This window comes from Schistocerca piceifrons, chromosome 1, assembly GCF_021461385.2.
Source record: "Schistocerca piceifrons isolate TAMUIC-IGC-003096 chromosome 1, iqSchPice1.1, whole genome shotgun sequence".
NCBI classification, from domain to species: domain Eukaryota; kingdom Metazoa; phylum Arthropoda; class Insecta; order Orthoptera; family Acrididae; genus Schistocerca; species Schistocerca piceifrons.
Window position 1 is genome coordinate 446,151,556 of NC_060138.1, and position 13,195 is coordinate 446,164,750.

The window sequence follows — 13,195 nt, forward strand, 5'->3', positions numbered from 1 at the left end:
GTCTGGTGCTTGCTAAGAGGCACAAGAAAGTTCTTAATCATTTTTATAGCAGTTTGACTTAAGTTTATAACAGTAAGTTTCAAGACCTTTTTTGTCTGTTCCGCAACTCCTAAAGGTTTGTAATTCATATGGAGCCTTCCTCTCTTAAAGGAAGAAATGGTATATTGCTTCTTGAGAGGGATGTAAATTTAAATGGTGAAATTGTCCAACACATTAATACACACACAAAAGCTTTTCTGACTGCACATGATAAATTCTTATTGTAAACTATTGTCTTGTTACAGGAGCAAGAGAAAGTGGCAAAATTCTTCTCTAGTAACTACAAGAAAGATATGTTAGAAAAAGAATTGAGTTTGAAAGGATGGAACTGGGGTACAGCAAAATTTTCTGGTGCAGTATTAAGCTTTGATGTGGGAAGTAACACTGCATTTGAGATACCGCTGAACAATGTATCCCAATGTACAACTGGTAAAAACGAAGTCACTCTAGAATTTCATCAGGTATTTCTATCGCACTTTTATTATTGGTAAACTACATATCATGAAATTATTATGCTTTATAAAAATAATGAAATCAAGAGACAAGTCATTTTCACATTGTTGTTTTAGACAATATTTCACCAATGCCTAAAAGTTTTCATTATAATTTTCACTTATGGTTTTGGATAATTATGTTGAAATTCCACGTTAGTTTTGTTACAGGTCAAGTATTTTTAATATCATGCAACAATTTTAGTACTGTGTTTGTGATTATATCACTGTTGCAAGTCCCTCACAACCTTTGTTCTGCAAATTCCTTTAACTATTTGTTGTTACTGGTGCATACACACACATAATGTAAGTAATACACTTAATTATAGATGTGTTCCTCTACTACGAGTTTATAGATAATGCCACAAATATTGTATATGAGTCATTCCATGTCAACTTAGGCTTCCTGCTGAGCTGTCATGGATTTTGTTGAAATTATATGTGAACATTCACACGATCCCAATGAACATTTGTAAAGTGTAACATTTGTTGAAGCAATACTGGCCGAGATATAGTAACTTGTTTGACTCCACATGTGAATTTGCACAGAGCAAATGTGAATTTCTGATGGCTTTGAGCTGTTATATCTCGGACAATATTTTGTGGAAGGGAATGAAATTTGACCATCTTGTACAACTTACTGCATTGTTTTAAGAAGAGTAATAAAAGAATTTTACTAGCCATATTCAACCAGAAAATGTTTGGCAAAATTGCCCAACAAATTTCAGAGTTTAGCTTCTTATAACTCAGGGACTAAGGGTATGATGAATGTGAAACTTGGCTTGTTGTAACCTACAGTGTGTATATGACCCAGGACAATCGGAAGATCTGGGAGAAACCCGGAAATTTTTTCATCTGGGAGAAAACCGGGAAAAGCACGGGAATTTTTCGCTGTTTTAGTTTCCAGTTAATTTTTTGTGATTTTGACTGGTAAGAATCGATACTCTAACAAAGGATATTACTGTATCCCACTACTGCAGAATAATACTGCAGCATTAAAACATGAAAGAGAGAAAAACGAAAATAAAACTTAAATTGCAAAGGAAATGCGCCATATGAAATAACACAGTGCACGTACAAGTGTCTGCCAACAGCAAAATTTGTCAAAGGCTTTAGGAAGACTATGCAATGCTTCACAACAACAAATTGTCTCCGATGAGCATGACGTCACAACTGTATTCATTAGATTCATTTAAGCAGTTACAAGCGGGCTCATGCACACGCGCAGTTGAGTTGAGCCACGTATGAGGAATACCTTCTCCCGCTTCTGGCTACAGAAATGTGGCTGTTGGCTGTGTAAGCAGCAGTAGCAGCAACTAGCCACGTGGGGTACCAGGAAAGATTTTACTGAAGTGCCCAAGCTGTCAGATTCACACATGCACAGCAGGCCCGGATCTAATAGGGGATGGGGGGGGGGGGGGGGGCTGCAAACTGAGGTATCTGAACCTGGCGGTATTTTCGGGGGGAGGGGACAAATCTATATTCTTGAGGAAGAAAACCTTTTCACAAAGTACCTAGCATCCAGCACGGCGGTCTATCGATTATTCATATGATTTTGAAATGTACCCCTGCTGGTTTTTGGACATTTTTGAACACATTCTAAATTGATTTCTGAATGAATTATAAGTTGATTTTTGAATGTGTGCATAGTGTATGTGATGTCTCGGCCAGGGGAATCCTCGTCGCTCTATGGAACTCAAACATGTATATTTTGTAATGGATGCCATCAAACTATTTCAGGACAGTGGAAATTAAAATATCCTGTGCCTCTCCTGCTCGCAGTCGGCCGGTAATAATTTGCTCTTCTGTGTGACATAAAATTAAATGTAGGATACCTAAAATGCGTAAAGACAAGAGACAGGCAGGTCCTAGTGATTTTTCTCTCTAACCTTGCTGCAGCTTTACATGGTGTGCTTTCCTTTCTGCGAAATAATTATTACCTCATCAAAGTTCATCAAATGTTATGCTACATGAAATATCAAAATGTTGTCATCTGTGGTGTCACCACAACTGTTCACTGCATTTAGAGTGCACGTTTTCATCCTCTAGCAATTATAGCATTATGCCATAATAAAGAACCAAATATGAGATAACGCAGTACTGATACTTCAAGAAAATTTACGTCCCGAAAAGCTTAATACCAGGTCAAGGCCTACGCCATTGGGAATCTGGACATATGAATGTGCGCTTTAAGGCACACCATGCATTTTAGTATTGTTCACGAAATTCCGACACTTTTGGAGTATTCTCTGATGTCTCGTTTCTTTTATGACATAATGCAAGTAAGATCTTGTAATGTTTCACATGTATGAACATACGGACTTCCTACGTCACTGTAGCTGCACAAGCGCTGTGGTGCCTCTTATCTGGCGCTCTCTGGCAACTGCTGAAATGAATCTATTTGTAACAGGCCACGGGAAAATATTGCGAATTGTGGTTTGAAAAGCATTATTTTCGAAGTAAATTTCCTTTTACACAAGATGAACTATGTGCAAGAATGTATGATGAATTTCTTAAATCACAGAGCATTTGCTCTCATTTAAAAATCAACTCTTTGATGACGAGCCATTTAGAAGAATTTTGAGCCCAGAAGATCAGAGATTTACGTTGGTATTAAAAATTTTACTGGCGTATTTATGTGATGTATCTTAAAGTGTAACATGCGCTAAACAGATCAACATTATATGTAAAATCTTAGCTTCTCTTGTAGCCTATTAATCTTAGAGACAAATATTATATGCAAAAGCTTTGCTTTTCTTGTAGCAACACTATGTATAGTAGCTTAAACCATTAACTTTTCCTGTTGGTGGAATTCGAATTTATACTTTTGTAATACGAAAATATGCAGCGTATGTGATTATGCATATCAAAGATCTTTCTAAAACGAGTTTTTTTCCCTGGAGTTTAGTTTTCTATAGTGCAGAGAAATTCTACGCTGCTGTATAAAACCATATCCATTGAAAGGATGGATAAGTTTTACAGTTCTGATGGAAAGTATACTGTCACTTAACATGGAAAAAATGTATTTTCACCCGGGAGAAAATGTATTTTTAACCGGGAGATCTGGGAAGCTTTTTTCCTTGTCCGTTTATACACCCTGAACCTAAAAGCTCAAGGTTCTGATATATAAACTTTCATTTATCTTCCACTTTCCACTACTGAAAAAGTTAAGTGCAAAGTCAAAGGTTTTGTAAAAAGGTCAAAAATGTTATATATTCAGCCTGATTGTGCAAAAACTGTGTTCCATAAAACTTTCCAAACTGGGCTCATTAGGAAGACCATGCTTTTAACCTCAAAAAATGATTGATTATCCAGTGCAGGCTAATAATGCTAGTTAATTTCAATCAAAGGTGGGTGTGAAAATTGCAGCACGAAAAAAATGTAAACTTTGGATTCTAATATCTCGTAGAGTAAATGCATCTGAACATGAAAGTCAGTATGCAATAGGTCTGTAGCACAAGGATACGGACTACAAAATTTCATTCACCTACTATCTTCCGATGATCTGCAAATTCATCGAAAAGACGATTTTTGTGAGGCTGTGAAAATAGGCTGTATTGGACACTTCTGTTACAAATACCATTTTCTGCTAAAGTTTCAAAACCAGTCTCTTTCAAGACATGTTTTAAGCCCCCTCCCTCTCCCAAGCCCCCACTCCTCCTCCCCTCCCCCCCCCCCCCCCCCCCCCCCCCCCCAGAACAGTGAGTTTAATTTCCAACATGGGCCAACAGTGCTACATAAATTGAGGCAAAGCAGCTGGAAAGATTATGTTGTGAATAAAGTTTTAATGTGAAACTGTGGTACAACAACTTAGCAACATAAGGTTTCCCAGTATAAAATATCATTCACATACTGCTTTCTAAATTTCTACAAAATTGGTTCAAATTGGGTTTTCATGAAAATTACAGTAATAGGTGACATTCAGTTGACTTTCAGAAAATTTGTTTTCCATAATAATTAACAAACTAATCACAGTTGGAAATAGCATATTTTCAAACATTTACAAAATCTCATTCGATTTTCCACATATGCTAACACTACCTAAAAATGAAGGACACATTTGAGGGAATATACCATGACGACAGGTTACATTTCAACAAGACATTGACTTTGTTTTGTTGCATGTATTTTTTATTTGTATATTGACAAGTAATCTCTCACAATTTTACTTCGGTCCACGGTTACATTGTCACTGTCAGGCCAAGAATATCAACCAGCAATCCCTTAGCAATAGGGATCATGCCCAGTACCTGTGCAATAACAGTCATGGTAATGCCGGAAGACTATTGATTATTTACTTCAGCCATTTCTGCAGTAGGTGACATATGAGATATAATCAAATTGTAAACTGTAAACACTGTTGCCATGGACCAAGGCAACATTGTGCGATAGTCGTCAATATGCAAATAAAAAATACTTGTAACAAAACCAGGTAACAGGTTACTGAAATGTAGCCTGTTGCCATGGTATATCTCCTCAAATTTTTCCATCATTTTCAAGTGTTGTTAGCTCACATTGGAAAATCAAATGTGATTTGTGGTTGCTTGAAAACGTACTCCTTCTTTCAACAAAATATTGCCTGAGATACAACTGCCCAAAAAGCGCCAGAAATTCATGCTTGCTCTGTACAAAGTCATGCATGGAGTCAAACAGGCTACTATATCTTGACCAGTATTGCTTTGACAAACGTTAAACTTCACCAATGTTAATTTGGGACATGTGCAAGACTTTACATAAAATTGCAATGAAATTGGTGATGGCCGAACAGGAAAATGTTTCAAAATTAGGCTATTTGACATGGAGTGACCAATACTTATGTAGATAGATTAAAAATGATTTGGATAGATTAAAAAATCTACTCATCAAGGAGCAGTTGAAGAAAGCCTGTAAAAGGTATGGAATCACAGAAGCTTTTGGAGCCAATGGCTCCTTCTGGCAGAACTGAAGGAAAAAGAAGATGGATTAAGGAAAAGGACTCATGAGGTTTAGAAAATGGGAAGAGTTATGAAAAAGTCACCCAAAATTGTAGGTTAGAGGAGACTTCCTGGATGGTATGAGGAGAGATTGATTGGTATCTGCACTTAATGAGATCTGAAAACCAGAAAGCTTAAATGTGGAACAGAGAATATTAGGCAAGACTGAGATTACTGGAAAAATGTTGTGAATGGGTCATAAGACTGGAAAACTAATGGCATTATACATAATAGACAGGTAACAGGGTGGGAAGAAATAGAGAGGTCGGAAAATAAACAATAAAAAGATAAAGGGAGCAAAGAAAAGGAATGCTCATGAGCCTAAATTTACACATATATTTCTGTGGTCTCAGCATTAATTTTTAGTAACTATTTCTTTTCTTTGCTCCCTTTTAATTTTGTTTTTTACTATTTTATTACCTATCTATTTTTTACCTCCTCCCCCTCCCCCCTCTCCCCTATTTTCCATGCATAATGCACTTAGTGTTCTGTTCTTATTACTCTTTCACAATTTTTTTGGGTAGTCTCTGTCTTGCTTATTACATTGTCTTCCACCTTTAAATTCTTTGTTTTTCAAATCTCATCCGGTGTAGATACCAAGAGCTAATGATTTTTCCTCTCTTTCTCATCCTGCCCATTATGTCTCATCTGATCTAGGATTTTGCATTTCTTTCCTATAACTTTCCCATTTCCTAAACCTCACTAGTCCTTTCCCTTTATCCTTCTTTCTTTATCTTCAACCCCTTTGCTAGGAGGAGGAGCCACTGGCACCAAGAGCTTATGCATTTCTACATATTGTATGTATTTTCTCCTGCTGCCACTTGAAAAGTAGAATTTTTTTATCTATCTGTATTATACTTTACCTTTGATTTAATGATCTGAGCTTTGTTTTCCTGAATGTTTCATTGTCTTTTTGCTTTGCAGAATGATGATGCTCCTGTAAGTCTGATGGAAATGAGATTCCACATTCCATCCAGTGAGATGGCTGGTGATATTGATCCTGTAGAAGCCTTCCATCAAAATGTGGGTGCATTTAAATATATGTTTTGTTTTTAATCACATTCTATCAAATTAAATATGTACTAGATTTCAGTGTCACTTTTTTAAAAACTGAAATGTGACATTTAGTGTTTTGGGTTATGAGAACCCTATAATTTGTAACAGTTTCTTTTCCACATGAATCACAGAGATTATTGTTATTCATTAAGGTTGATTTTGGTTGTCTCTGAGAATCATCGTCAGATCTAGTGGTCTGTGCATAATGTATAGTAAAACTGTGAAAGTTCTTAACTGCACATGATACTAGAGTTATAAGCTCTCATGATGGTTTTCAGTGGGAACCAAACCTAGTCGTAATTAATAGTTACTAAGTGAGATGTTTCTGTACCTTGCATCACCACATTAACTTAGGCCATAAAACACTTTTAAGTGATCTGCTAATGTTGATCACAGTTCCTGTTTTTTGTTGTTACTAACTTAACAGAAGTGTACTGAAAACACATCTCATTAAAAAAAAAAATCTGTTGAATGTTTATCTCTGAAACATTATTTGCTGTTCACTTTCAGGTGATGAAACAAGCTAGTGTGATTAGTTTATCTGGAGATGCAATAACGACATTTAAGGAGATTCAGTGCTTAACTCCAAGGTTTGTTTTCTCTGATCCCCTCAAGAGATTATTTTTTCTTCTTCTAAAAAGTTTTCAGTTTATTGAAGTAGTAATATTTCGTTGCATATGTAAGAATTTCATTTCATAACAGTAAATTAGCAACATCTAAGCTGTGTTTTATGAATTTGTAAATTGATTTTATTTATCCTTTTTCAGAGGTCGATATGATATCAAGATTTTTCAGTCATTCTTCCAACTCCATGGTAAAACATTTGATTACAAGATACCTATGTCTACTGTACTACGTCTTTTTGTGCTGCCTCATAAAGATAGTAGACAGATGTTCTTCGTGGTAAGTAATTACTGCATATTTCATTTTAACTTTTTTGAAGGGACTACAGAGACTAAGCGAGGTGGCGCCATGGTTAGCACACTGGACTCACGTTTGGGAGGATGACGGTTCAGATTGTGTCTGGCCAACCTGATTTAGGTTTTCCATGATTTACCTAAATTGCTTCAGGCAAATGTCGGGATAATTCCTTTGAAAGAGCGTGGCTGACTTCCTTCCATCCTTCCCTAATCCGTTGGGATCGATGACCTCATTGTTTGGTCCCCTTCCCCAAATCAGCCAACCAAACCATGACTACAGTAGAGTGTGAGGGAGCATGTAGATTCACGTAAGATTTTTTGGTGGTATGTCATTTTTTATAAAATAAAGAAACTTAAGAGCAATTTCTATTTAAGAATGAAACATTGTTTTGAAGCATAGCTAAAGAATTTTTTTTGGGGAGGGAGATATTTTGGTGAATAATTACTCTAATTAAGCGGTATTGAATGGGCCCTGGGAGCAATAGATGACTGCTGATACTGTATGGAAGATTTGAATGATATGGAGGATTCTGTAAGTCCAGGAGGGAGAGAGAGAGACAGGATTCTGTACGTGCAGGAGGGAGAGAGAGAGAGACGGCAAGGAATCACTTTAGAAATGTGATGCATACAGTGAATTGGAGGACAGGGTGCCCAGCCCCTCTTCTCCTATTCATTTTTGCTCTGACAGTCATCGCCACCATTTAAAATTATTCAGTGAGATTATGGTATATTTTTTCTCTTAGATTCAGAAAAGACAAGATTGTCTAAACAAGGTTACAGAAACAACACAGAAAACATTATTATAGATCTCTGTATTAGCAGAAAATGGTGGAAACAGGAAAAAGAAACAAGAGGTTCATGTTCAAGCCTCTATGCAGAGAACATGAGAGTTTTCGAGAATATTAACTCTTTATTGAAACATTCTTTGAACAAGGCAGCACAAGCAAAATGTGAAAAAATACTAGATGTGCAGTGCAATGTAAAAAAATGATGTATAGTGAACAACATGCAAAAAGTTTGAAATTGTGCTGAATTTGTTAAATGAAAATGTCATTAAACATCAGCACTCTCTCATTATTTAATAATGTAAAACCTCACATGTTGTTCAGTAGCAGTTGAAATCTAACTGCCAACAGTGGTTTAGTCAAAATATCTACCAGCTGTTCCTCTTCGATCCACTCTTGTGATACATGGGTTTCACCAGTAGTGGCACTTCAAGAACAGAACTGTGTTATTTGATTGTATTTTGTTCTGAGCAAGTCAAGTAACAGTTCCAATTTTGGCTTTTAAACTTATAAACTGAACCATCAGCATTCATCTTTATTTTGTAAACCCATTTACTGGGAATAGCTCTTCATCTTCTTATATTATAGCACCTTGAAATGTTTGTGGCTCTTCAGTCTGTTAAAGCAGCAGCAGCAGCTTCATAATATTCATATCTAACTGCGAAAGTTAATAGGAGCAGAAAGCTAAGTGCATTAATATGTAGTAGACAGGCAAGGAGCTCTGAGAAACTGGAGTTGGGGGAGAATTCACATGGCTTGTGTGGTGAAGTAGGCACAACTGTCATGTTCCAGAGCATGCTCTGCAACAGGATATTGTGTGTTGTCAATATACACCATTGTTTTATGCCCATTCATCTTCAGTGATAACTTGATGGTAGTCATACCAGTGTAGAAGCGTTTCACAGGTGATCTATCTTTGATATTGTATGTTTTACCAGTTATATGGTGGGATAGGTGGTGGTAGGAAGGTGGATGGGGCAAGTCTTAGAATGAGGTTGGTCACAGGAGTATACATGGCTTAGGACGGTAATGGATGCAAAGGAACCAGGATACGTGGTGGGGGGAAGCTCCAGAGAAGACGAAAGTGAGAATGGTTGTGTATTGCTGTAAACAGTATGCATCTGAATATGTTTGCCTTTAATGCCAAGGCTGTGTGGAGAGAACATTTGACATGGAAGTGATGGTAACTATCAAAATATAAGTACTGTTGTTTGTTAGCTGGTTTAATGTGAACAGAAGTGTGTAGCTGGTCATTACTCCTTGTTAACCCTAGTCTGTTCTCACAATTTTCATGCAAATTTTTCCACATTTTCCAAACCAATCTTTTTCCTTACTCGTTGCCCTTTTTTTCCTTCTTTTTTTTTCCATCCCCCCCCCCCCCCCCCTCTCCCGATTATTCTAATACTCCAAACCATAATCTTTTGTCATGATGAATCCAGTCACATAGTGTCAGAACTAAGGTCCCATATTCTGTCTCTTGAAACCTGCTTGTCCGTGGGAGCCACACCAAAGGCCTGACAAGTCCCTGTTTATGGATTTAATCCCACTCTACATAAGCCTCTTTTGTAGTTTTAAACACAGCTATCTGTTGCACTTACTTGGATAACTGTGACCTATATACCTCATCTGTCAGAGTCCACTGTATCAGACTTCATCAAAATCCTGTACCTATCTGCCCCCTCTTGTTTCCCTTGATGTTACATCTACAAGACCAACTTCAAACTGTAACAATGGGCTGGACATCATATCAAAAAGATATCCTACCGTTTAAACTACTTCAACATTGGTGTTCCCATTCCTGTTTCACTTCATCTCCTTAAACACCCACACTATCAACCACCCTCCTCTCCCACTAACTGAACTTGGCCAACCTTCTTAACATCCCCCAACCGTCACCACTGCCTCCAAGAGCAATGGCAACTCACGATCACAAGAACCAGCCACACCAATACAGTGTTCTCAGCCTCTCATTTAAGGCCCTCTCCCCTCTTGAACTATCTGTATTAGCCAAGGATCTCACTTTCAGCCCTAAACCTACATTTAATCATGCTGCTGTGGTTAACGACCTACTTTCCTTCACTATAATGTCAGCTGGGAATATCACTTTGCAACCCAATCTCAAACACTTTCTAACAGCAAACCTGACATTGAACGCCGACTTGAGCAATTCCGACCATAACATACATTATTGCCTTACAACTGTTTCTCAGTATCCTACAACATGACTGTAACTTGCCCACTGCAGAACTCCAGACTCTTCATTCCCTAACACCTAATGACTCTATTGTCACCCTCTTAGCAGACAAGGAATCCTAGCACCATGGTATTTGACAGTGGGAGTCTGTAAGAGAGAGTCTATGCCAGCTTTCTGGCACTACTACATAAAGTATCTGCATCAAGATCCCATCCCTGTGATTCAAACTGACTCACAGTTTCTCCTTAAAACCTCAGGCCCCTCAGGGACTAACACCTCAATCCACAGCTCTTCTTCTTACCCACCAAGATCAGGCACTCTCACCTTTTACCTTCTTCCTAAGATCCACAAACCCAATCACACCCTGAGTGTCCCATAGCTGCTGGCTTCCAAGCATTTGCTGAACGTACATCCGCCTTAGTTGACAAACACCTGCAACCTGTAGCACATTGTAGTACAAAGACTCCCCTCCTATATTTCCTAGATAATCTGAAATATGTACCTGTCCTACAACACATCTTACTTGTCACCTCCCGCCATATGGCAACAAACCAAAATTTTTTGGATTAATTATTAATTGTTCATTTACAGAGACATGGAAACATAATCTTGCTTTCATTAAGCATCATTTGACATATCTTAAAAATCTAACACTCTAATTCACTCTTGCATCTGCTTTTGCGTGTGGTTACATACACTCAATCTTCGACAACGATTAACAGTTTTCAACTATTTCTGCTAAGATAACGGTGCTAAACAAAGGCTAGCTCGGTGTAGCCAGACTGTGTGTGTTATCAGATGACAACATCATGTATGAATAATTGGTTTCCTTAGCATTATATGTAAATTTATGGTTTGTTGCCGAAGAGCAACACCATGCAATAGAGGGCTAATCAAATTTATATGTATGAACAATAACTTTCATCTTTGAGAGGCAGACAAATGTATCATAGGCATGGTCATGGGAACCAGGATTGATCCTTCATGTGCCAAACGTCTCGTGTTGCTTGGAGGTGGCTTTTGTGGAATCCATAAGCCTTTTGCTCCTGGTTTGGTTTAAATACAGTGGTGATATATAAGTTACATGGTCTCATGATGAGGCTGACCTGTTAAAGTTTTTGGACACTCTAAATATCTTCTCCCAATTAAATTTCGTGTGATCCTGTTTGAAATCCCATACCACTTTCCGTGATGTTGACCTTATTATCACCCCCCCCCCCCCCCCCCCCCCCGCCCCCACCCACACCCACCAAGGGCTCAGCATTCGTTCGCTGGGTACAGGCTTAGTGACCCCAAATTCCTGAGCTGGGAACTGGTAAAATCACCAAATCTCTGTTACCATAAGCTCTGGGCAGGCTTCAGTGACCACCGTGTGGCGCGGTGGTGGAATGTTATGTGTTATGGAGAACTGGACCCTTCACTTCACTGCATGGACCATGATGAAGGTACACACCTCAAAAAAACACGCAATGACAAAGTGTACAACTTGCTGATGAAGGGAATGGCTGCTGAGGTTAAACAGTCTCTAGCAGGCAATGTCTGTGGCACTTGCTGCCCCTAGTTGTATAAGGTTTGCTCAGGTATGCAGGGCTGTGCCTGGTTCAACGTTTGTTTCCCTAGCATCTTGTGGGATCCCTTTGAATGGTCTCATCAGACTACTACTACTACTACTACTGATGAGATGGTTGTACCATCAGACTATACCTGCACCCACTCATCAAAGAGTGCTCGGTTGGTCAGTCTGCCAGAGTAGTAGTCTCAGAATCATAGTAACATATCATTAGTGTGCCATAACACTTTCATTGTAAAAACTGGGCAAACCTTTGAGACAGTTTACTCTTTCTATGTTCACTAGGGTATTGCTGGGTCCCTAAAAAATGTCAAATGACTTTGTAATGGAACACTTCTAGTTGAAACCACTAGTTCAAACCAAGTATCTAAGGTTCTGAGATGTAAGGCCTAAGGTGACTATCCAGTTGAGGCTGAATTGCATAACACCCTGTTACCTGTTCCCTGTTCCAATATAATGGGGCTGGAACCTGTGGAGTTAGGTGAAGATTAAAAAAAAAATTTGGGAGTCATGGAAGTGCAGAACTATATGACAAGATTCAGTGGAACATTGGAAAAAATCTGCAACATTTATTCTAACATTTAGTACTTCAGAATTACCTGAACACATCCTTGCACGTTACGTCTGTCTTAAAGTTCACCTGTTTCCTTCTAAAACAATGCAATGCTTCAAATGTCAGATTTAGTCATACCACTATAGGATGTAATGGGAAGGCTACCTGTGGAAATTGTGGAGGTTCAGCGCATGAATCAGGCAATAGTGCATTTCCTCCTAAATGTATGAACAGCTCTGGGGCTCACTCAGTATAGAGCAGAAAGTGTGAGGTTTACAACAAGGAAAGGAAAATGCAGAAGGTGAAAGTCGCGAGACGCATACCTTAAGGTGAAGCTAAGAAGGCTCTGAAAGCTATGCAATCTCTGGTTTTTGCTACTTCTTTTGCCTTAGCCCTTGAGAAGCCAGTTGCCAAGTGTGATGCCTCCACACAAACTTGGACCACAGATTCAAGTATGAGCACATGTGACTGTCGATGTACCTCTGGGGGAAATGCTACACTTAAACCAGAAATCATTCGGAAACCATCAGCCATATACAGCTGCCCACCATCAGAAGCCTACTAGCCTGTCCCCTCCCCCCTGCGGTGTCAGGTGCTAGAATAGTTCAGTGGCC

At 38.5% G+C, this 13,195-nt stretch overlaps 1 protein-coding gene across 2 annotated transcripts in view; it reads left to right on the forward strand.

Moving 5' to 3' along the window:
• Positions 1-13,195, forward strand: part of LOC124791682 (FACT complex subunit Ssrp1) — a 91,397-nt gene that overhangs the window by 30,554 nt on the left and 47,648 nt on the right. For both annotated transcript variants that reach the window (XM_047257879.1, XM_047257880.1), the window contains exons 3-6: positions 285-500; positions 6,428-6,526; positions 7,070-7,149; positions 7,327-7,462. In XM_047257879.1, the coding sequence (XP_047113835.1) occupies positions 285-500; positions 6,428-6,526; positions 7,070-7,149; positions 7,327-7,462 (531 nt within the window). The remainder of the gene's footprint in view (positions 1-284; positions 501-6,427; positions 6,527-7,069; positions 7,150-7,326; positions 7,463-13,195) is intronic.